This window comes from Podarcis vaucheri, assembly GCF_965113315.1.
Source record: "Podarcis vaucheri genome assembly, chromosome: 13".
Classification (NCBI taxonomy): Eukaryota; Metazoa; Chordata; class Lepidosauria; order Squamata; family Lacertidae; genus Podarcis; species Podarcis vaucheri.
In genome coordinates, this window is record NC_138751.1 from 11,541,943 (window position 1) to 11,566,766 (window position 24,824).

Here is a 24,824-nt window from a genome sequence, read left to right on the forward strand (position 1 = left end):
CTGTGAGGGGACATTCATTCATTCCTCCTCACCACTATGAGCTGAATAAAGAGCATGAAATCACTTTGCGACTCTGAGTATATTTCATAGTCCAAATTATCTGGAGGGCCGAAGGTTGGGGATGCCTGCGTTAGAGGGTAAAATTCATGTTAAATTGGTGTTTTAGGGGTTGTTTTTAAAAGTCTGGAACGGATTAATCCATTTTGCATTACTTTCTATGGGAAAGCGCGCCTAGCCTATGACCCTTCCTGCTCCCGAGGTTGCCATGGCAGCCTCCTATTGGCGTTTGGTTTTTGGAAACACGAGGAAGCGCGCTTCCTTTTCCTCCAATGAGCGTGAAGATGGAGGGAGGCGGCGGCAAAAGACTCTCCCCCCGCTCTCCCCGCTGCCGTGGAAACGGACCAACGCACAAACAAGCGCGCGGGCGCATTTAAACCTCTCGGGGTTTCTCTGCGGAAGGGAGCGTGCGCAGGCGCGCGAGGTAAGGGGGCGTGGCTGCACTAAGGGAGAGTTGAGAAGCGACGCCGTAGAGACAGCCTCCCTCTTCCGTCCTAGAGCGACCGAGTGAGATTTTAAAAGTTCCGCTTCCGTCGCCGGACCGCTTCCGGCCCTGCTTCCTGGATTGGGCGCGATGGAGTCGGTGCTCAGCGAAGTGGTGGCGCTGGAGGATCTGCAGGTGAGTCGGAGCCTTTTTTAACAGGAGGAGGAGCGCGCGGGTTTTGTGTGTGTGTGTCTCCCTCTTCTCCTGGCTCTGGTCGCGGGCCGCGAGATTTAAGTGGAGCCTCCAGGTCCAGGCGCAGTCTACCTTGGACCCCTGAGTGCGGGCGGTGCCTTTGAGTTTCGTGGAGTCAGCTGGGCTTGGACGGGCCTTTTGGCCCAGCATGGCCGCCATCTGCTCTCCGTCCTGGTCGACTCGTTCTTCCTCGCCGCGCGCTCCTCTCTGACTGCCTAATTTTGGGTGGCTCTTCCTTTTTTTAAAAAAGGTACCCTCCTGTAACCTTTTACATTTGTGCTGTGGGTCATACTTCCGGTCTGAAGATGAGGTGGAGCCGGAGCTTCCTCTCCTCCAGCAGAAATGCTTCATGGTATGAAGAGACATCCTCCGCTGAAGTGCTGGGCAGCCACTCCGTAAGGAGAAGGGAAGTCCTGGGAGTGCCTTGAGTGGATTCAAGTGAGGTGAAAGTACAAAGCACCCCCTATCTCCCTCAAGACGTTTTTGCCTTGTTTAGCATTAAACTATGATGGTGTAATAATGCTGAAGAGTGAGTAGCTTTTATATGGCTAAAATGTAGCTAATGTAAAATCTGGCCCCACTCATCACTGGAATGTGGCCCCTGGAAGATTGCTCACAATGCAATTTGGCCCTCTGGCTGGAAATGGTGTGGTCCTCTCAGCGCGCGCGCGCACACACACACACACACACACACACACAGACGACTCTCTATTAATTTTGTGTGATATGCAGCTAAGCCATGATCAAAGTAGCTCTACTCTGGCTTAGTTGGATGCTACTGTTTATGATTATGAATATTAGCTACAAACTGGATTTTAAATTATGTAGGTAGATTAATTTAGTTAGCTACTTATGCTATACATAGACTTGTATGTTCTCCATATGTTTTGCTCTCCTCTGCTCCCTCATCAAGGTGTCCGAGGGAGCTCAAGAAAAAAATGGGCTGGTTTCTCCTGTTTCCCTGTGATCGGTCATTCCACCCCCACCCTCCCGTACACATTGAGGCAGTTTCATGGCAGTGACTTTTTCTGTTCTCCAGTTAGGATGTCTGGACAGCAGGGTTTGCTGACAGCTGAGGTATATACTGTATACGGGGTTTGAAATTAGCAGGGCGCCAGGCACATTTCGCGCCTAAAGGTTCTCCATTTGCGAGCACCTCAGAATGTCTGGGTGCCATTTTTTGCGCCTGGATGACACTCAAGGATTACTGGAATGTATGTGCTTTGAAGCCTTGAAGTATATGTTAAGGATAGACAATACGTTAAGGAGTTTAACAACAATAAAGAGTAGCATGTTTTGAAAACTGAAGTTTGGTACCGATATTTTTATTGTAAACACCAAATTAAACCTGTATTAACAAATTCTGTTTAAAATGTGATATTAACAATGTGTCACTTATGTGAATTGTGTATTAGTTCATGCTTATCAAAATAATAAATAAAAAGTATTATCAGTAAGTATTGATCTGATGTGTAGAGATCTTTCCTATTCTGCTTAATTCAAAAGGGTTCTGGAAGCTTCTCTGTGTGAGAGAAACAAGCAGAAGGTTCGTGATGTACAGCTGGCTTAAACTGATTCTTTTATCTCTTCTGTCAAGGTCATGCTGACTATAAAAGTAGGGGCAGAAGGAGCTTGGGTTTCACTTTCTCTTTCTATCTCTTTTCCTTCTGGTGTGGTGTTTTATATGCAGTTGTACCTTGGATCTCAAAGGCCTTGGCTCCCGAACAAATCGGCTCCCAAACTATCAAAACCCGGAAGCGAGTGTTCCGGTTTTTGAACGGTTTTTCGGAAGCCGAATGCCTGGCACGTCTTCTGCGGCTTCTGGAACGCATTCTGTTTGAGAACCAAAGTACCACTGTATAGTTTTTAGACTTACTATAAGTTGTTGTAACCTTAAGTTAAATCTGCTGTAACTGGATTTCTTATGGACAGTGCCAATCCTGAATGTATTGGATTTATAACCATTATGCTCATTTGCCTTCAATAGCAGGAAAGCTGTGCTGGATGAAATACAACTGCCTCTGGTCTATTTTTTGGGAATCCTACAATGTATTTAAGTTTTTACTCTGCTAACTATAAATTGGAATCTGCTCTGGATTGAGTAGAATTTCATGACAAAGTGTCCTCCGGATGTTGCTGAAATACAGCTCCCATCATTCCTGATCACTGGTCTTGCTGGCTGGGGCTGACAGGAGTCACAGTTCAGCAACATCTGGGGGGACACTGGTTTCCCATTCCTCTTCTTACACAAATACAGCATCCTAGAATGTGCCCTGTGCTTTTTTCCACAGTTCTGTATTGCAGAGAGTGTTTGGCAATGGAGCTAAAGATGGGAGCAGTGCATGCACACACCCACATCCACGATAGAGAAGAAGAAGAGGTGGTTTCTTAGATGTGTAAGATCAAGTAATTGAAGCCTCGTGGTTATAGAAGGCAGCATGTTAACAGCCTATAATCAAATGATTCAGATCTCTAAAGGGCTGTCCCATGGACGATGGAGCAAGCTTGTTTTCTCCTTCTCCAGAGGGTAGGACCCAAATTAAAGGATTCAAGTTACAAGAAAGGAGATTCTGACTAAGCATAAGGAAGAACTTTCTGACTGTAAGGCAGGCATAGGCAAACTTGACCCTCCAGATGTTTTGGGACTATAACTCTCATCATCCCTAGCTAACAAGACTAGTGGTCAGGGATGATAGGAATTGTTGTTCCAAAACATCTGGAGGGCCATGCTTGCCTATGCCTGCTGTAAGGGCTCTTTGACAGAGGACAGGACTCCCTCAGGACGTGGTGGACTCTCCTTCCTTGGAAGTTTTAAAGCAGAGGTTGGATGGGACATCTGTCAAGGAAGCTTAGTTGAAATTCCTGTATTGCAGGGGGTTGGACTAAATGACCCTTGGGGTCCATTCCAACTCTACAATTATGTGATTTATTTGTCAGGAAGTGACTGGCATAAGAAGTGAAGCAAATCCACTAGGGGGCATCAAATCACTTCCAATAGCTCTTGAGCGCTTAACTGCCCAAGCCTAAATGTGTACACTTATGCATGGGTACTGTTGAATTCAGTGTAGATTTCATTCCAGTAGGTACATTTAGAGTTGTAGCCTTATTTGTTCCAGAGGAGAGCACTGATTCAGTGACATTTTTTCCGACAATGCAGCTGCTGTTTTTGCACTCTCCGAGCAGCAGTTTGGCTTTAAAGAATTGGTGCTTTGTTTGGTCCTACGTGTTGCATTTATATTGATTGTGCTAACGTAGGAAAGAAGATACCATAGGTTTCTATGGCTGTGTGCAGTTGGAATTGGGCATTCGGGGTCAATTGAGTCACTAAGGAGGAAAGGTATGGAACAATAAGGAATTTCCAGGATGTCTGTATTAGTGTCATCAACTTTGTTTTGAATGGCTACTCTTAATAACATAATTATCACAGTCTTGTACTTTTTCTGCATTTCATTCCTCTGACCTCAGTGATGATAATACCCTGCCCCGTCTATTAACCTTAAGTACACCTGTAACCTAGGATGACATTTCATACATCTGATGAAATGGATTATAGCTCACGAAAGCATATGCCGTAATAAATTTGTTAGCCTTCCAGGTGGCACAAGATGCTTTGTTAGTTGGTTGCAGCCAAGCTACCCCTCTGGAAATGGGGAAATCGCATGGCGTGTATGTCTTACACAATGACAAACAATCTGGGTGTATTTTAAGTGACCATGAATAAGGGCTGGTTTTTCAAATTGGAGACTTGAATTGTGGTTTTGGTGTTCTCATTCATATATGGTTACTCCACAACAATACATGCTAATGTTTTGTCATAATGACCAATATCGACTTGCAATGACCTATGCTAGTTCCCCTGGGAGTAGAAATACTGGCATGCTGAGGTACCAACAGAGCTTTCTATAGTGCACAGGAATGCAGTCTAAAACTAGTTTCCTTTTGTATTGCAGAATCTACCTGCATTTAAGGGAGCAATTGTGAAATTAAGCACTTCTTCCTGGCACACTCTTTATATCTGTAAGACACTTACCCAAATCAGAAGCAGGAGCTTGTGGATACAGGACAGAGAGATGCATCTCCATGACTTGGAAAGCAAATCTTACTATTGTTTATTGTTCAAACCACGAATATTTAGACTTCTTGCCTTTTGGGTGTGTGAGAGCTAATTATTGTATTTCCATGCCAGTTTCCATTAAGTAGCTCTCATACAGTCAATAAACATTACATTACAGAATATCACACTTAATATAACAGAACATCAAAATTGCAATGCTTGGACTCTTGGGAGTTGCGCCTGTCAAGTCATACAATACTGTCAAGGAATCTACAGTTCAGTTTGGTGTCCCATGGTATCTTGAGAGTTATGTGCTCCCGAGCCCTGCTTTAACATCTGAACTGTGTTGATGTGTTTAAGAGTAGGGGGGAAGCATGGATTCATTTGAGTAGCTGTGGGAATACTTAATATAGCAAACCTCTTAATAATAATAAAATCCCCCTCCCTGAAATTTACTCACTATGGTGTGACCTGTGGTTACTGCTGAGGGCTAGTGGAGAAGGATCCAAGATACTTTGTTGGTTGTGACTAGGGCATGTGTGCTTCTCTCGAAACATAGCCCAGTTTTAAAAGGAAACCTCCATTTAATACAGAGGCCTGCCTCTTAAAACGCCAGTGCCTGATCTGTGCGTGCATCTGACTGAGGTGGCTGAATCTTGAGGTGCAGGAGTGGGCAGTGCAATTTCAGACTGTAGATGGATGGGTGTCATTTTTAAAGAAATGTTCCTTATATTAATCCAATCTCCCTGGAGGTCGTAGAGCTAGTAGCCTGTGAGCTAATTAGGCCTGGAACCAATTTGGCCTGGGATGCTGTTCCTGCCCCCCCCAACCCCCCACCCACCTGTTGTCATCTGGTGGGCAGGTATAGGGTTGCCATATTTCAAAAAGTGAAAATCCGGACACAAAAATCGCAAACGAAAAGACAGCTATTTTAAAGGAAATTCGCCAAAATCTACACTTCCAACATGGGTTGCCATACGTCCGGATTTTCCAGGACATTTAAGCGATTTCCTCCCAGACACCCTTTCTGACGGCTGAATGCCGGCTGTGTCCGGGAAATTCTGGACGTATGGCAATCCTAGGCAGGTGGACATGCCTTAAATTCTACCCTTGGCAAGGGACGCTTGCTGTTGGCGATGACCGCAGGTCTGCAGTGATCAGTTCCCTATGAGGAGTGCCATGGCATAGACAGTGCCTAAAGGTGGAGGGATGCCATTTTTAAAATGCTCCCCAGGTGGTAGTATATCCTTTTCCTTGTAGGAAGCTTCTGTTGGGGGTAATGCCCCCCCCAAGCTTCTCCCTGAAGATAACGCTTCAGGTGGACTCCAGTCTGCAGAACCTTGTGCAATAATAAATTGGTGGGGGCTGGTACTGGTGGGAGAACTCCTAGCTTAGCCTCAGAGTATTTATTTGGGATGTCCTCCTCAACCTGCAGGGACTAACATGCCTTCTTCACTGGTGCTGGGTTCCAGGCGCTGTCATCCTATCTCTTGCCAAGATCCTTCATGGAGCCTACAGCAGACTCCATGAGAATTTTGGCTTCTCAAGTTAATCTGTTTCATAATGACTTAAATTGGTGTGCCTTTCAGTTGATTTATTTCTCTCTCTTTCTCCCCCCCCCTTTGGTGGTTTCAATCAATGGTTTTTACCCTGCTTGGATTTAATTCAGTCCACATCCTACCAAGGGGACCTGGGCTCTACCAAGCACCCTGCAAGCTGGGTGTGATCAGTGACCCTTCACCAGATGCTGCTGAGCCCCATCTCTCCTTAGTCCCAGCCAGCTTGGCCCAGTGGGGAATTGGAGACTCCAGCAATGTCTTGAGAGCTATGGATTCCCCACCCAAAAGTGAACTGGCAGCAGGTTCCATGCATTGCCTCTGGGCTTGCAAGTGGAAGGGCGGTTTGCTAGTTGCTGACTCCTTTCTGCCAGCTCCCACCCCATATAGGACAAGGTGCTTTTCAGGTTTTCTCTTGGCCTCCTTTGGGTGTTTTCAGGCTTTTGAGCAGTGGTGTTGCAACCAGAGTGTTGTTTAAACAGTTCTGTTTCCTTTCCGATGAAATTAAAAGGGCGTTTTTATGGCAGGTGACGTTCCTCTCCTTGAGCGGCTGTTTTTAGTAAATGCGGGTTTTTGAGCAGGCTTCTGAGAAGTCATGCAGCTACTTGGACAGATCTTTGGCTGCTGTTAGCCATCACTTCAAACCTCTTTACACCACTGCCCCGCTGAAGGTCACATTGTTTTCATTGTGAGAGTGAATGATCTTTATATTTCTTTACATTACTTTTACTGATTAGCTGGTAAAAGTACCCATAAAATATCAGGGTGGTGTGCAGCAGTACGGAAATGTAAAAAAACAACAACCCACAATTAATAGTAGTATGGAACAATCATTAAAATGACTGGCTACCCAATAAAATTGCAAACAACTGCATGGCCCTGTTTAAACAGGGTGGGGGTGCCTTATAATGAATGGGAAGATTGGTCCACCTAGCTCAGTGCTGTCTGCACAGACTGCCAGCGACTCTTCAGGTTTTCCAACAGGGAGTGTGTCTCAGCCCTACCTAGGGATGTTGGGAATCAAACCCAGGACCTTCAGGCCGCAAAGCTGGCACTCTGCCACTGAGCTACAGCCCTTTCCCCTGAATGTTCCCTTCTGAGCCCTTTTATGAAATGGGCATTGAATTGTTTGTGTGCCTGTGGAACGAAGAGCCCCCTTTGACTTTCCAGCACTAAACAGCCTGGCAGCCTTGGGCGGCAGTTGGTGCGACCTGCCCAGACCAAATCCATTGATGGGAGACAAAAAGACCAGTGTCTGGTTTCAGAGGTGCTTGTTGTTCTCTTCTTGTTTTTTCGATGCTTGCGTAAGGCTTCATAGAAGATCCGGCTGCTAAGCCAGGGTCACCGGTTCCTGTTGGAGCAATTCCTCATCTGGGAATCATCTGTCCTTACTAGGTACTCAATGCTTTAAAATAATAATAAATCTCCCAACTGGTAGAGCTGAATTCTCTAACCTTTGTCGAAATTTATGTGCTTGTACATCATTCCTCTTACATAATTGGTTCTGCACCTGTCCCTTTCTATTTCTGAAGTTCAGTGGTGAGTAGCCGAGATGGTACCATCCACGCACAAATACAAAAAAAATATGTAGGGTGATGGGTTTTTTTTTGAAAAGCTGGAAAAGGAAACTCTTGGATCTGCCAACCACAGACAAGTGGCCCAATGGAAGCAGCTCTACCATAGGCCAGAGGAGCATTCATAACTCCCATTGTTCTAGGTGCCTTTCGCAGGGGAAGGACTAGACCATGTGAAAAATAAACATAATATATTAGCTGCAGTTCATTCATTTTCAACTGTGTGTTCTTGTTATAAAAAAGCGTGTCTAGACATTCCATTGTTGCACCCATAACCTAGGTTTAAGGTGCCATTTAGCTCCTAGCTTTCATATCTCAGCTTCTAACACTGGGCCAGAGTCCCTTGTCCCTCCTTCATGATCTATAGGCCTGCTACCTGCCCTCTGGTGGCCTACTGTGGCCAAGATCGTGTCAGCTTGACCCCTGCTGATGTATTGTTCACAGGATAAACCTGTGAATTGGGTGGACAAAGTGGGGCAGAAAGGCACATTTTGCCTTTCCTGGGAGACTGGTGTCAGCTTAACCATCCCTCTCTTCTTTTCCACAGAGATTTGAGAAGAAGTACAATGCGGAGGTGAGCTCAGGCAATGTCTCCAAAGGGACCACATTTGAGTACGCCTGGTGCCTGGTCCGCAGCAAATACAACGAGGACATCAAGAAGGGCGTTGTACTCCTGGAAGGTGAGCAGTAGATCAATAGACTAGAACATCCACCGAGCCACCTCCTTGATTTCTCTTGCCAAGCAAGACATCCATTAAGCTAATCGCAAAGCAGTGGTTGAAACACCCACCCCATTTTGATTTGATTTATTTATTTGAGCTCCACAGTGTGTCCTTTTCGTACACTCTTGTTGGTTATTTTGTAGTTTTTATTACAAACATCCCAGTGCTTGAAACTAGCCAGGCACATTTTGCACCTGGCTATTGACCACTTGCAACCAAGAAGCCTGAGTGCCAGAATGGTGCCTGACATCTCCACCGTCGGGAGGTGCATGCCTGGGGATCCTTGGGTCTTGACTGTTTTCACACACTAATGCCACATCCTATCTGTTATATCGGAACCAGTTTCAGGAACCAAAATGCTTTTTCTGTGCAGGAGCAGTGAACAATGTTACGGTTAATTGTTGTAGTTTGTCTTCACTTACCCCATCCCACTGCCCTGGTCACAGTTTTGAAGAATATTTCTACGTTATGAATGGTTTGTGTCACCATGAAGAAAAACAGGTAGGGATGGGCCAGTATATATGTGGACTGTCCCTGGATTAAGTGACTTTTCTTCTTTAAGTCCTCCAAGTTCTTAACCTAGCTCAAGGTTGTCATCGGAACTAGCCTGATGTTTCAGTGAGACTCAATCACAGTCAGTCTGTCATTTGCAAAGGAAGACTTTAGAGCTGTCTTATCCAATAAAGCGGGTGGCGCTGTGGTCTAAACCACTGAGCCTCTTGGGCTTGCCGATCAGAGGGTGCACCTCCACAGGCACATACCTCCATATGTGGTGAGAGTGTCCCAAAATCCAACTATTCTGGACAACAGCCATACAAGAAATATGTAAAATAACTAAGCAAGTAATAGACATCACCCCAGAATTGGCCCTACTAAACATCTTCCAAGACAACAATGCCCATTTACACCACAAAGAACTCATAACCCACCTGCTCTCAGCAGCTAGAAACACCATAACCAGACACTGGAGAGACCTGTCAGGAGTAAGCATGGACCAATGGTACCAAATAGTATGGGAAACAGCCCTACTAGAAAAATTAACTAATAAACTGAAACTGACACGGGGACAAACAGAAGAAGACGCCTTCACCCCGGTATGGCTCCCCTTTATCACATACACAGCCCAACAGGACAGTGACAATAATCCACCAACAGCATACAAATCAATATGGCTAACCTGATCCAAAACACCCACCCACCTCACTCACACACGAAAACAAAGATCACCACAGCCAATCACAAGCAAACAATCACACCCTAGGCCAACCCCAACCTCTCTCACCACCAAAGGAACACAAGTGAACAACACAAGCAACGCTGACACCAAACTCTACATACATTAAACATAATAGAAACACCGCCACCCGACCCCACCCCCACCCATCTTCCCTCTCTCCACCCCCCTTTCTTTTTTCTTTCTTTTTTCTTCTTCTTCTCCCCCTAATGCCTCAACAAATGAAATGGATTTGTATAAATGTTACATGAAAAAAAAAATACGAGGCACTACACTTCTGTAAAACAAGAAAATCCTTAATAATATATATATGTATAAAAAAAGAAGGTTGGCAGTTCGAATCCGTGCGATGGAGTGAGCTCCTGTTGCTCGGTCTCAGCTCCTGCCAACCTAGCAGTTCAAAAGCACACCAAAAAGTGCAACTAGATAAATAGGTACTGCTCTGGCGGGAAGATAAACAGCATTTCTATGCACTGCTCTGGTTTCAGAAGCAGCTTAGTCATGCTGGCCACATGATCCAGAAAAACTGTCTGCGGACAAACATTGACTCCCTCTGCCAGTAAAGCGAGATGAGTGCCGCAACCCCGAGTCGTCCATGACTGGACTTAACTGTCAGGGGTCCTTTACCTTTTACCCCAAAATGGGAACTAGGCATTCCATTTTGGCATCTACAACCTCAGTTTAAGGATCCATTTGGCCCCTAGTTTATGTACCTTGGTTTACGAACTGAAGTCCGTTCTTAAACCACAACCGTTCTTAAACTGAGGTGTGCTTTCCCTAATGAGGCCTTCCGCCGCTGGTACCCTTCCACCATTCGGATTCTGTTCTTAGACCAAGATGAAGTTCTCAAACCAAGACACTATTTCTGGTTTTGTGGAGTTTGTAAACCAAGGTACCACTGTATCTGAGTTTCACTTGCTCTAATAAGAAGAGCCTTACTAGATTGGACTGAAGGTGTTTCTAGTCCAGCATTCTTCCACCCGGCCCTATGGCCAATCATATGGCCTCCAGCAAGCTTGCAGACAGGGCGTGACTAGCCCTTCTCCCCCAGCACCTGGTATTCAGCCGCACACTGTCTCTGAACGTGGAAGTTCATCTACCAAACGTGGCTGAGATTTGCCCAGCCCTCTTTCACAGCCACCTGAACCCACCACCACATTAACTGGCAAAGAGGTCCACCTGCTAATTATGCTTTCTGCGAATAAGTACGTTTTTCTGCGTGGCTTGCCCTGAATCTGCTGCCAGTCAATTAATTGAGCAGCTCCCACGTTCTGCCATTATCGGTTGGGGAGGGGAGAAAAAAACTCATTTTTCCACACCATCAACTTCTGCGATGAGTTTCCCCCCACCTCCAATGGAGTATCAAAGGATCTTCTGCGCTGTGGGGAGAGAAAACCTTTTGTGTGTACGTGGCAGCGGGTGAGATGCCTCCTGTTCTTCCGCCTCTGCCACATCCTCCCCTTCTTTTTTTGAGTGTGTGCATCTGCCCCATTTCTGTCTTTTCATCAGCCGGGCGTGACCTCCTTGGCGCAATGTCCTTGCTTTCCTTGCACGGCAGCTCCCTGTACACTCTCTTGACCTTCGGCTTGCCAAAGTCCAGGCACCGGGGTGTCGTTTGGGATTCGGTTGTCAGGAATCCAGGTGGGGTTACTCTAGCTCCAAGTTCAGATTTTTGTTTTTTTGTGTCTGTATGTGTCGTGAGCTGTAGGAGGCAGGTAAAATGGAGAAACCCTCAGACCCATCTCTCTCTAAACAGATCTAGGTAAACGTTACACTCTTGACCCTTTTATTTTCAGAGCTGCTGCCCAAAGGGAACAAAGAGGAGCAGCGTGATTATGTCTTTTACCTCTCGGTGGCCAATTACCGGCTGAAGGTAAGTCTCTGTGGCCCTGCCTGCTTCTTTTGGTTTGGACCTGCTTATATTTGTACCTCTGTTGTTCAGGCGAGATGGGATCCCGATGAGGCTTATAGTTAAAATCCACAAAAAGTTTAACTTTTTTTAGGGAGGTAATTTCCTCTAAAGCAGCAGTGGGGTCACCTCCAGCTCTCGGGCCTTATTAGGCCTACCAAGCCTGGCTATTTGGGCTGTGAGACTGTTCAGGGAACCCACCCACCCTATAGTGTACGTGATGCCAGGTGTAGGTCAGGGAAAGAACAGGTTGAAAGGGGGTCTGCTGGGCCCACTGATCTGTGAAAAGTCTCGTGCACAGTGCTTTGTGAACCCCCCTGCAATCCCTACACAGATCTGGCTGGCACAAGGCACAAAATTACAGCTCGCCCCTATACACGAAGCCAAGCCAGAGCACAACTAAATGCAGCACAGCCATCTTCTCAGAAAAACTCTTCACAAGCTCAAGAGGTCAAGACACGAAAGCTTTAGCAACTAATCTACACTTAATGACCCACCCAGTGGTATTCAGAATATCACTCATGAAATCACTCAAGATATCCCTCAAGTAATTAAGGAACAAAAGAAGAAAAGGCACACTAATCTAGGAACTTCCTCTCTGCCCAGAACGTTGGAGGCTATACACCACACCCCTCAACAGTATTTATAGGAACTCAAACACCAGATTCTGCTCTGTTCCAGTAACAAGAAGCCGAAAGCACCAGCCTGAAGATGACGAGTGAGACCTCGTCGAAACGTCGCCCAGACACCCCGACTCTTACACGGGAAGACACCCGAAGACACCAAAACCTGCATTCCTGTACCCGTGAAAATCTACGAAAGCATATATGTATATGTATATATGTATATATATACACACACAATAAATAAACAACAATAAATGTTTTGATTCCAAGTCATGTAGGCAAAAAAAGGGATGAAAAATGGGTAAGACTTTCACTTGAGAGCTGCTGCCAGTCAGTGCAAACTATACTAAGCTAGATGACCCAATGGTCTGACTCGATATGTTCCTAGTGTCATTGTGGTGCCAGGTGATTGACAGATAGACCTGCCCACCTGTTGAGCTTGGCCTCTGTGCAGGGGGTGGGAAGGTGATGATCTGCCCAAATCCAGCGCTCCACCTCTGCTGTGGAGGAGAACACCTGACATCGAGTCAGTGGGACAGAGGCAAAGAGGGAAGGAAGGTCAAGATCCGTTCTTCCTTTCTTCAAAGTGGCGTCAAGCAAGTGAGCTCTTCTTCCTCATTACCTCTCCCAGCTCCTGCCCCTTTCTTCCAAACTGGAACTGATTTGGCCCAGGGCTGCTAGTTGCTGATCCCTCACTTGGACAGCATCCACAGGGGCTAGCTCCACAGAACGCTCCGCATAGCATTTGTTTGTATCCTCAGGGCTCCGATGAATGAATATAGAGAAGAGCAGCAGTTGGCACTCAAGATGATTCAATCAGGCAACAGAAAGCTGGAGGCTGCATTAAGTCTTTCCCTGTTCCATCCTCTGTCCCCAAATCTGACTTAAGGAAAGCTGAGCTTCTGTTTTTCACCCGCTTCCTCCTTACACAGATTGGAAAACTTCAAAATGTTTTGCATCCTGCAGATTTTTGCAGATAGGCAACAGATGTGTTTTCTGCCTGGGTTGCCAAATGGCGAGCGGGGGAGAGATCCTCAGTCAGTGTTTGAGACTTTGCCTATCTTTCACGCTCGCTTCCCCCACCATGTGAGGGAGACGTTAACTCTCCTGTCCAGGGTGAAAGTCCTGCGTTTCCCGTTACCTCAGGCCCTTTCTTATCTCTGGCAGCTAATCCCAACTCCATAAACCTTGTCAAAGCCAGGGTGGTGCCCACATGTATCAGTCTCAGCTGTGCCTTTTATCGGTGCGCTTTTATAGACTGCGAGAGCAGCAGATCATAACCCTCTTCAGTCATGGGGCGTGTGTGTGGAGGCAATGGTGCGAGATAAGCAGGAGCTTGGGCCCGAAGGGAAGGAGCGGTGCAAAACACAGCCGATCTGAACTGTGCAATCCTGTGCAAGGGAATTCTGTTGCTTGTAGTGGGTCTCACATTGTCTGGGGTTGCAGCCCTGAGAGTGTCAGTGCAAATGATGGCAAGCTGCAGTTGATTGCTGGGGTCTGGGTTGTGCTACCGGGAAAGTGTTAGGCTTGCAGCCAAGAAATCCAGGGCAGTATCCAGCAAAGTAGCTGTGCAACGGAATTTCCCCAAATCTCTTCATGCATCCTCCATTCTGCTCTGGGACTCCCCAATCCCGCAGAGCAATTGGGGACACATGGGGAGAGGGAGTTCCATTGAGCAGCCATGCACCAGCAGGAACACCTTGGTGGGATTCTGCCCTGAATCCCCCCCCTTCAAATCCTGTCCTTCTCAAAACTTGTGGCAGGGGCAGGGAGCCTCAGGCCCAAGTGTGGCCCTCCAGGCCTCTCTGCCTGGCCCTCGGGATGATCCCTAGCCACACCCCTTACTCGCTCTGCACCAACACCACCCCAAGTGTTTTTTGTCTGGCAGTAAAGTGTCTTTTAACCATGCCTCCTGCAAGTGTGCATATAGAAACTAGCCTACTCCACAAAGGTGGTGTTTGTTGCTCCACCCACCTCTGGCCTGTGGACTTCAGAAGGTTGCTCAAGCAGCCACCGCTCTCCCCATCCACCTCTCTGTGGGGTTTGCATCTCCTGTGCAGGTTAAACTCCTTGCCTTGAGCTAAAAGGGGGAATGGGAGAGCTTAACGTCCTGAGGCAGGATACTTTTGAACTGTCCCTGTTTCCCCTGTAGAGGAATTCTCTCTCCTTAATAAGAACTGCCTTAGCATCCTGCCCTCAGCAGTGGTCATCCAGATGACCTCCTGGAAGCTTGAGAATCAGACTGTTGCCTGTTGTTTGTCCCTGTTTTCCGGTCCTTGGAGGCATCCTACCTTTTGAATGTGGAGGTTTCATTGAGCTGTTGTTGCTAATGGACTTCATTTCTTGGGGTGTTTGAAACCCACTTCATCAGCCCTTACATACCGTATATACTCGAGTATAAGCCTACCCGAATATAAGCCGAGGCACCTAATTTTAGCACAAAAAACTAGGAAAACTTATTGAATCGAGTGTAAGCCGATTCACCACCTCACAAACCTGGTGGTGGCAGCAGCAGTGGAGGAAGAACAAGCAGCCCAAAAGGGCTCCTTTCGGGCCACTCGTCCCTCTGCCGATGCTGCCTGCCTCACTCGAGTATAAGCCAAGGGGGGCTTTTTCAGCGTAAAAAATGTGCTGAAAAAGTCGGCTTATACTCAAGTATATACGGTAGGCTAGCTAGGGTGCTCTGTGTCTAGTCTGACCACAGCCATGGTCCACATTGTTGGGTGACCCTAGTTCTAAGTGTACATAGCTCCTTTCCCCACCTTCCTTGACTGTCCCCAAGTCTCCATCCAGCTCATCACTTTTTCCCCAAAGCTAGAACTCCCCACTTACTGCTTCCCTCCATTTCACTCCATCTGTGGTGGGCAACAGGGTACTGCGCATGATGTCCCCAGACACAGGTGCATTAACGCTCTTCTCTCCTTCTCGTAGGAATATGAGAAAGCTCTGAAGTACATCCGGGGGCTGCTGAAGACTGAGCCAAGCAACACACAAGCCATGGAGCTGGAGAAGCTGATCAAGAGGGCCATGCAGAAAGGTTAGGGGGCCAGGTGTGGGGAGCGCAACCCTTTCCCTCCCACCTTTTAAGGCTCTGTTCAAACACAGTAATTCTGATCCCAGTAAACCATGGTTGGGGCATTTCTCACAAACCAAGTCATGACTCCACATAAGAAACTGAGGCCTGTGTCAGTCCGCTTAGCTCAGTGCACTGACTGGCAGCAGCTCTCCAGGGTTTCAGGAAGGGAATCTTTCCCAGCTGTAGCTGGAGATGCCGGGTCTTGAACCCCGAGATGTTTCTTCACGCAAGGTTTGTGGGGATCACCCAAAACAGTTTTTCAGTTTGGAAGCAATGGGGGAAATGTGGTTTAACAAACCGAGGAGGCTTTTTGTTTTTCAGGTGTGTAGGAAGGAGAGCCCAGGGACGCTCTTCGTAACTCCTTGCCCAACAAACCATCGTGCTTTGGACATGTAAACTAAGCTGATGCGTTCAGAGAGCAGAATGCATTAAAACACCCAACCATCTTTGAGCGCCTTTTACGAAATGCCTCCTAGTATTTCTCAAGGAGACGGAAAGGTGTTTCAACAGCTCTTAAGTACCAGCAATGAGGACTGGGTGCCTCGTTTGGATAAGACGGCACAGGGATCACTTCTGCACTGCCAGAGGCCAATGAGAGGGTGAGGGCCGTCGGCTTGGGAGGTGGCAGCAGCTATTCTTCCACCACCTCCTCTGAAAAGGTGGTGATGGAAAAAGTTGGTCCCCATGGCAACCGGGTTGGTCCAGCCCCCCTCCCGCAGGCTTCAGTCCAAAGATCTCTTGAGGAGCCTCTCAATCCTTAACTAGCGTTCCAGGATGACGCCTTTCTTCCCTCTTCTCTCTCCACAGATGGCCTGGTTGGCATGGCGATCGTGGGCGGCATGGCTCTGGGTGCTGCCGGGCTGGCTGGTCTCATCGGCTTGGCCATCTCCAAATCAAAACCTTAACTGGCTCAGTTAGGGTGGTGGTGGGGTCCCACCCTCCTGCCCCCTTTCGCACCCGGCCAGAGCAGCCTGGCCTTGGCAACTCACAGCTCTAACTTTCCCTGCAGGGAAAATGAGGGACGATTAAAAACATGCTCAGCAGCCACTAATCCGACCCTGATTCCCGGACTTTCCCCTCCCCTCCTTCTGTGAGGCCAAAGTGGCCCTTTCGGTAGAAGACTGGCCAAATAGGAACATGGGCGTGCATGGCTGTGGGCCCTCCTAGCTCTCGGTCGCCCCAGCCCCCTGTTGTGTAACTTCCTTTAGGTTCCTTGCCTACGCTTCACCTATCACACGCTGACGTGAGGAAAGCACACGGGTTTCTCCCCGCTGCCTGCCTTTGCAGCCTCTCGCTTGTCGTGGGGCTTGGAGATTTCTCTCATCTGAGACTTAAGATACAAAATGCCAGGAAAGGACATCATTTTCAGAAGACTACATTTGGATTGGGTGGGGCGGGGGGAAACCCCCCCTTGTCCTGCAGTGTGCGGCTTAGCTTCTTGTTGCTGTGAACGATGGTCGAGGAGAAGGCTTTCCGGGACAGAACCTTTCCCTCACTGTCAGACTGTGTTTTCTCTTACACTTAATAAACACACACATGTGCCTCCCTCTCTTCCTTCCATCCCCCAGTTTGCACTTCCTTTGCATGGTGCCTCCTGACCCTCTTAGCTCCGTAGCAGCACTGGGTTCCATGTAGAGGAGCCTGTGGAACTCTGTATTTTTGTTCAACTCCCGTCAGCCGCCAACAGCATGGGCAGCGGTCAGGGACGATGGGAATTGTAGTCCAGCCCCATCACTGGAGGAACATAGGTGCCCCCACTTCTTCTTTGGGGTCTTCCTCTGCCTAGATTGCTATCTTCTGCTGTCCCCTTATTTATTTGATAAGAGCTGGTGGGGGCTGCCAACATGAGAATTAGGTGCACCTCTCTCGTCTCGCAACAGATAGAGCGAGCTTCTTGGGATATGGAGAGGAAACACAGCAGAAAAGAGGGACACTCAAAGCAGCCTTATATTGGAAAGTATCTGCTTCTGAGTTGACAAGGGACGGGTTCCTTCTTTAGGTTGGCGAGTGAAGACCCCACACCAAGCCTCTAGCGGGGCTTCCTTCGCGCAAGGTTGACGTTCCAGTTGCCGTTCAGAGACTACAAATGTATTGAAAACACTTCTCTCCTCCTTTCTGGAAACTTTAATCTCCCTGCTCACTGAACAGATGCTTTTATATGGTTTTCTAGCCTCTGACTGGCGTGAGGCAGGGATGTGAATAAAAATTAAAATACAGATGCGAATTATTTGGATTGTCTGATTTGCGCCTCTCGTGAAGTTTGGGCCTCAGGTGTCCTTAAGGCGGTGAGCTGTTGTCCAATCCATCCTGTTTATGCTGTAGGCCGCCACTGAATTTGGCCATTTAGGAATCAATTAGACCATTGGCCCATCAGCTGCCAGCATTGTTGATGCTGCCTGGCAGTAGATCTTCCAAGGTTTCAGGCAGGGAGCCTTATCCTGGCCCTACCTGGCGATGCCAGAGATTGAAGGTGCATGCAAAGCAGATGTTCCACCACGGCTCCAGCCCTTCCCATTATGGCCAGGGTCTCCCTCGATAATGAGCACCCGACAGCTTGCCTTGAACTCTGGATTCTTGGCAGCACCGTGCGTCTTAATTGCTGTACGACAGCTCACACCCAGGCAGCCCCAAGTGATTTTCAGAAGTGAGCAAGATGGCTACTTTCACATTGCAGAGCAGCTGAAACCTGGCTGCTGTGCATGCAGATGTTGTGTGCCAGCATCCTGGCAAATGCCTCTTGACCTAGTGAATGCAGAGGCTACACGGTAGCCTTTGGACCGAGCCTGGCAAACTGCAATTCCCCCTCACCCCACTGGCTGCAAGAGTTGCTGAGCAAGTGGAAGCAAAGCGATGGCCTGATTCGACGGGCCTCTTTCCCATTCTGCAGCTGACGTGTGTTTGGGAGCGAGCTGAGAACGTCCCATTGCGCCAGGATCTGTCTAGGACATTGTGTCTTGAAACGTCCCTTTTCAGTCCTTGCTCTCCATTTCTGACAGCTTGCAGAATTGGGTTTAAATTAAGGTGATTTAAATAGTTGTGGTAGACGTGTGTGCTGTGGCAAGGGGGGGATAATACCTCCAGTGGGGAGGGCATTGTACTCCTGGGGTAGTTTGTCCACCTTTGCCCCCCCCACTCTGTTCTCACCTGTGGCTCCTAGATGCTGTCAGCATGTGACAGCGGCCACCCCGGAAATAGCTTCAACTGGCCAGCTGAACCAGGTGAGGGTAGCTCATCTAGGAAAAGGAAAACTCTGGTCCTAAACCTTTGCTGCCTTGCGGGATATTTGGAAGAAGAAAACCCCACACAAATCCAGAGTGGAGTCCCTAAGGCGGTTGGATGGTGCCTTGTATGCCTCTTTCCAGCAAAAACTGCAGCCAAGCTGGTACCAAACATCTTGTTCTGCTTTCTTTTTGTAACCCAAGAAAACCTTTCATAAAAACTATTTAATAAAAAAAAAGGCGTCCCCAGATGTTGTGGGACTGCAGTGTTTGAGGATGTTGAGAGCTTGAGGAATGGTATATTATCAGGATTTATATGCCAGCTACCCAGCTCATTTGCCCTTTCAGAGAGACTGCAGCATACAGTGGTACCTCGGGTTAAGAACTTAATTCATTCTGGAGGTCCGTTCTTAACCTGAAACTGTTCTTAACCTGAAGCACCACTTTAGCTAATGGGGCCTCCCGCTGCTACCGCGCTGCCAGAGCATGATTTTGGTTCTCGACCTGAAGCAAAGTTCTTAACCCGAGGTACTATTTCTGGGTTAGCGGAGTCTGAAACCTGAAGTGTCTGTAACCTGAAGCGTCTAACCCGACATACCACTATACTAGGAAACACTTGATTCCCTTATTTTTGTTTTTCCCCTTCCTTTCCTGCCCAGGCCTCTAGTTTTCTTTTGGCAATGGGGCACTGGTTTGCTTTGTGTCGTCTTGGCCTTCAGTGTTGGGTTGTCCATGCATAGCATCTTCCAGAGGAGTGTGGTTTGCCCTGCTTCCCACCCAGGGAGTTTTCTGCATCTTTTAAGTGCAGCAGGCAGAAATTCACCAGGGAAAGTTGTTGCCAGTGTTGGATCTCTAGCCAGGCAAGAGCTTCCACCTGCTGAATGCAGAGGAGGAAAATATTGGTGTGCTAGCAGAGGCTGCAGCTCCTTCGGAAAGGAGATTGATGGTTCCTAGAAACTGGAAATTTTTTCTAGCTTATCTCTTGTTGATGTTAAGTTTTTTATGTTGCATAATCTAGGGAAACTTTCTTTTGATGGTCCAGACTTCTGTACACTTCTTGGTCATGTTTAGTTAATGACATGGCTTTAGAATGAATAGGGTTGTAAGTATATAGGAAGCTGCTGTTTTTCTGGGTTTTTCCTTGGAAAATCTAGGCCACTGTTTTCATATCCCGTTCTTCCCAATGTTTAAAGGTGGTGTCTTTGGTGAAGCTGCAGCTCAAATGGGTGCTTTAACTTGCATTTGCGTGATCTTGCACACATCGCTTCCTATTTTAAAAGCACTGTTTAAGGAGAACGGACATGGATCGTTCTCCCTGGAGTTACATCACAGCAGCTAATCGGATTAAATGCAAGGAAGGGGAAGAATGTTCCAGTGATAAGAATAGTTGGGCAATGGAGCAACTTTCAAAGGCTGGTCACTTTCTAATTCACCTCAACCCCCCCCCCAAATAGTTTAAAACTGTTGGGGCACGAGAGTGACTTCCTGAGGATGCCTGCCCTCTTTTCAAGTCCCCTCCTTCAGACCCACCTTTTCCATGAAGTCTTTGCCAAGGTCTCATTGCTCCCCTACAGAAAGCAAGCCTAAAGTCCATTCGGTCTAAGTGAGTCAATTGCCTCCCCTCCCTGTTTATCCTCCCAAGGCTGGTGCCGAGGGTTAGGCATTTGACAAGAGCCCCTTGGCCCTGCTGCAGTGAGGAGGTAGAGACGCGGAGGGAGGACCCAAAGGGGTCTCTTAAGCCTGGACTCATCACTGGTCATCACCCCTCTGTCGTCTCCCCTATGTTGCAATTCCAAGTTCCTGGCAGCAGAGATTTGTCAGTAATGTCGTGTCCAGTAAATTGGTAATGCCCATCTAAAATGACCCAGTACCTTTATATTAAAAGGCCACATTCACACCATGCATTTAAAGCATGATAGAATCGTAGAATTGTAGGGTTGGACCATCTAGCCCAGGGATCAGCAAACTTTTTCAGCAGGGGGCCGATCCACTGTCCCTCAGACCTTGTGGGGGGCCGGACTATATTTTTTTTTGGCGGGGGGTGAGAATGAATTCCTATGCCCCACAAATAATCCAGAGATGCATTTTAAATAAAAGCACACATTCTACTCATGTAAAAACACGCTGATTCCCGGACTGCCCGCAGGTTGGATTTAGAAGGTGATTGGGCCGGATCCAGCCCCTGGGACTTAGTTTGCCTACCCTTGATCTAGCCCAAGCCGGCTGCAATGCAGGAATGTGCAGCTGTCCCATCGAACCTGCAACTTTGTTATCAGCACCTCGGCTATAACCAAGTGAGCAGTACAGTGGTACCTTGGGTTAAGTACTTAATTCGTTCCGGAGGTCCGTTCTTAACCTGAAACTGTTCTTAACCTGAAGCACCACTTTAGCTAATGGGGCCTCCCGCTGCTGCCGCGCTGCCGGAGCACGATTTCTGTTTCACCCTGAAGCAAAGTTCTTAACCCGAGGTACTATTTCTGGGTTAGCGGAGTCTGTAACCTGAAGTGTATGTAACCCGAAGCGTATGTAACCCGAGGTACCACTGTACTACTGTAAACAGTCGTGGCTTCCCCCAAAGACTTCTGGGAGTTGTAGTTTTTTAGAAAGTTGTTAGGAAACCCTCATTCCTCCCTAGGAGCAGCAGTTTCCAGAGTGGTTTTACCAGTGCTGTTTTCTCTAAAAAATACACGTTTAGGGGTACTCTCATTTTCATACTCATATTGAAATACTGCCCCGCCTCAATGAGGCCAAACTTAGATTCACAAAATGTTTAGGGATATGCACACCCCTGCGTCCCCCTAGAAAAAACCCACTGGGTTTAACAACCAACCTTTCTCACAGGGAACTCTGGGGCTGGGGAACAGCTCAGTGAAAACTGCGCATGCTCAGTGGCCATGGAAATGCTGACTGATGGGTGAGGGGGTGTGGAATATGGACCCAATGGAGGAGGTATGATGCCGGACAGCAGCACTTTACTCATCAACAATTCATTGCAGGTCACAGGCTTCCTCTTATGTCCATACTACAGGCCCTTTGGGCTGCCGAATTAACACATAACAGGTGCTTATCTCTTCTGCTTGGCTGAGAGCTCTGAACTAATCATGTCCCACCCCAACATATAGTGACTTCAGCGTAGCCATCTGCATATCAAAACAGTTAAAAGTGTATTCAGCTGCATTGCAATAGGATGGGGTTATCTGACTTGGGCTACCCTTCCTGTGTTTGGTGTCAGGTTGTGGAGGGACACACACACACACACACAGAGAGAGAGAGAGAGAGAGAGAGAGAGAGAGAGTTTTGAAGCTCCTCTGCATTATCAGTGCTTGCTGGTATGTGCAGTATAATTTTACGAAGCAAGATCTTGCTACTTTATTTTGCTCGCCCTGAAGATATACAGTGGTACCTTGGGTTAAGTACTTAATTCGTTCCGGAGGTCCGTTCTTAACCTGAAACTGTTCTTAACCTGAAGCACCACTTTAGCTAATGGGGCCTCCCACTGCCGCCGCCACGCGGTTTCTGTTCTGATCCTGAAGCAAAGTTCTTAACCTGAGGTACTATTTCTGGGTTAGCGGCGTCTGTAACCTGAAGCGTATGTAACCTGAGGTACCACTGTACATCCACCACATGCTCTCTCTTTCGAGGGTTGGGAAGCCATGATGGCTATCAGCCTAACACGGCTGTTTCTTGAGGCATTTTGCTGGTTGAGGTGAAGGGCAAGATGGTTTCATCTATAAAATCTCCCTCGTTTCATCCAGAAAAGCTGAGCAGGCTGGCAATTAATGATGGGGGCAGAATCCTTGACCCCACCTGGAGGTGGCTGTATGTGTGCGTCTCTGTGTGTTTGTGTTGGCCATGCCACATCGCTGATTCCACCTTAGCCTCTACCTCAGCTGCCTGAGGCAGTCACCTCACTCTGCCTAATGGTAGGGCAGGCCCTGAAGCCCCATTTGGAGCAGCGATGCTCTGCCTCATTTAATGGGCTTTAAAATCCCTTAAGTCTGGTTGCAGCAGTGGTACGTCCTCATCCGAGAAGCTATCTTTATGTGCCATAGTTCTGAAATAACTAGGCTTTTTTAAAAAAACATTTAATTGAAGTAAAATATTTGCTAAATGGTGAAACGTTGCACTTGGGAAACTGTTGATCGGAGAAGGAGGAAGGAATGCCAGAAAAAATCTGACCACTTTCCCTGCTCTTAATCAGAGGGTGTTTACTCAGTACTCAGCATCCTGCCCGGCTCCCATCAATCTGAGTGAATCAACAAGAATCTGTTGACTGTTACATCTTGATATTTCCAATTAATTCCTTATCTGTATTGAAAGGAAAACAGCTAGTAAGTATTTTTGTAAGAGTCTGGACCCTCTTCATAGAGGGGCTAGTTTCCTGCTGCTGCCTCCTGCCCAGCACTGCTGCAGCTTGCTCATTATTAGGGTGGTCGTGATTTTTTTAATTAAAGAAAAAAATAGAGCAGGGGAGCTTCCAGACTGCTGTTTTTGGGTGTGTGCTTGTGGATTCCGGCAAATTCAGGTTGCACAATTAGAAAAGTTTAGGAGGTCTTGCGTAACAAACCCACTTGTCCAAAAGATAGGGGCTTTTTTGCGATAAGGAGAACTGGCGGGAGGTGTGGGATAACGTTTGCTTTGAGGCAGCCTCCCTGACCTCCCTCCAAGGCAGGTGGGGGCTGCCTGGTGCTGATTGCGACTGGTAGGGCAGAAGGCAGGGAGGTGGACAGTAGGTGGCGCCAGAGCCAGTGATCAGCAGAGCCTGTGATCTGAGTGGTTGTAAGCAAGAAGGCTGCCCTGCAGGCAGGTCAGTGGGAGCTGGCTGAAGGTGCCCAGAGGTTGGTGGGGCAGTGCCTTGTATAATCAGTGTACTAGAAGAAGCAAAGATCACCAGTGTTGAAGCAATGATTCTTCAACATCAATTTTGTTGGACTGGTCATGTTGTGCAGATGCCTGATGATCGTCTTCCAAAGCAACTACTCTATTCCGAACTTCAAAATGGAAAGCGTAATGCTGGTGGTCAACAAAAGAGGTTCAAAGTCTTGTCTCTTTTTTTCTTTTCTTTTTTTGAACTTCACTTTGTTTTTGTTTTTTTATACAAAATTAAAACAAGACATATTATCCAAAAACATATCATCCTTGTTTTTCCCCCATTTTTCCTCCCTCCCCCCCCCACAAAACACACCCGCCCCCACCCCCCGACTTCCCTCAGTTCCAGTCTTTGGTTTCTCTGAGACTGCTGTTTTCTACATGTTACAAAGTTGTATAGATCCTCAAACTATTTAGCTGATTATTATCAATAAAAAGTTTGTGAATGTTTATTCAAAGGTTTAAAGACTGTCTCAAGGCAAATCTTAAAAAATGTAGTATAAGCACCGAGAACTGGGAAACACTGGCCTGCGAGCGCTCCAGTTGGAGAACAGCCTTTACCAAAGGTGTCATGGGCTTTGAAGACACTTGAACTCAGGACGCAAGGGAGAAATCTGCTAGGAGGAAGGCACGCTCCTGCTCAGAAACCAATGTCCCCACTGTGAAAGGACTTGTGGATCCAGAATTGGCCTCCACCGTCCCTTACAGACTCATTGTTAAAACTGTGTTTATGGAAGACAATCTTACTCTGCTACAAGTGATTGCCAAAGAAGAACTGAAAGACAGAACTTGAGGCCCAGAGGGTTCCGGGAAGACTGACCAGCCTTCGACCTCCTGTTTAATTTCCACAATGCTCCTGCATCATGGGCTTTCAGACTATGCCCTGGGGCTGCCTTCAGGGCCGTGGCTCGGGGCAACAGCTCAGGAATGTGCTGCATGCTCTTGCCCGAAAGCTTGATTGATTGGCGGAACGCCCCTTCAGTGGGAGATGGTAGGTACCGGCAGCTCCCGTCCCAAGCTGCGTGGCCTTTTGCCAGGAGCTCAGCCCTTCACCTGATCCTGTGGGTTAAGCTGCCCAGCCTGCCAAGAGTGGGAGGGAAGGAATCTTCACTGCGTCACGGATGGCCTTATGGAACATGAACTTCCTCACCTCCAGCCGAAGTGGACCTCAGCCCGGGCATGCCTCTCACGTCTTGGACTGTGTTTGGGCCAGCCCCACAAGTCTATGACTCCAAAAGGACCTTGGGGGTTGC

The 24,824-nt window shown here is 47.6% G+C and overlaps 1 protein-coding gene across 1 annotated transcript; it reads left to right on the forward strand.

The window, feature by feature from the left end:
• Window positions 1-516: 516 nt before the first annotated feature.
• FIS1 (fission, mitochondrial 1) lies at window positions 517-17,708 on the forward strand. Its single transcript, XM_082195876.1, has 5 exons — window positions 517-676; window positions 8,465-8,597; window positions 11,670-11,746; window positions 15,340-15,445; window positions 16,292-17,708. Exons 1-5 carry the CDS (start codon window positions 632-634, stop codon window positions 16,387-16,389), a joined length of 459 nt encoding a protein of 152 aa, XP_082052002.1. The 5' UTR covers window positions 517-631; the 3' UTR covers window positions 16,390-17,708.
• Window positions 17,709-24,824: the final 7,116 nt, after the last annotated feature.

Excerpts from the sequence above, each read along its gene's own strand:
- FIS1 (XM_082195876.1), top strand. The coding sequence starts at position 632 with ATGGAGTCGGTGCTCAGCGAAGTGGTGGCGCTGGAGGATCTGCAG. Across the intron at positions 8,598-11,669 it reads GGGCGTTGTACTCCTGGAAG|AGCTGCTGCCCAAAGGGAAC; the intron begins GTGAGCAGTAGA and ends TTTTATTTTCAG. Across the intron at positions 11,747-15,339 it reads TGGCCAATTACCGGCTGAAG|GAATATGAGAAAGCTCTGAA; the intron begins GTAAGTCTCTGT and ends TCCTTCTCGTAG.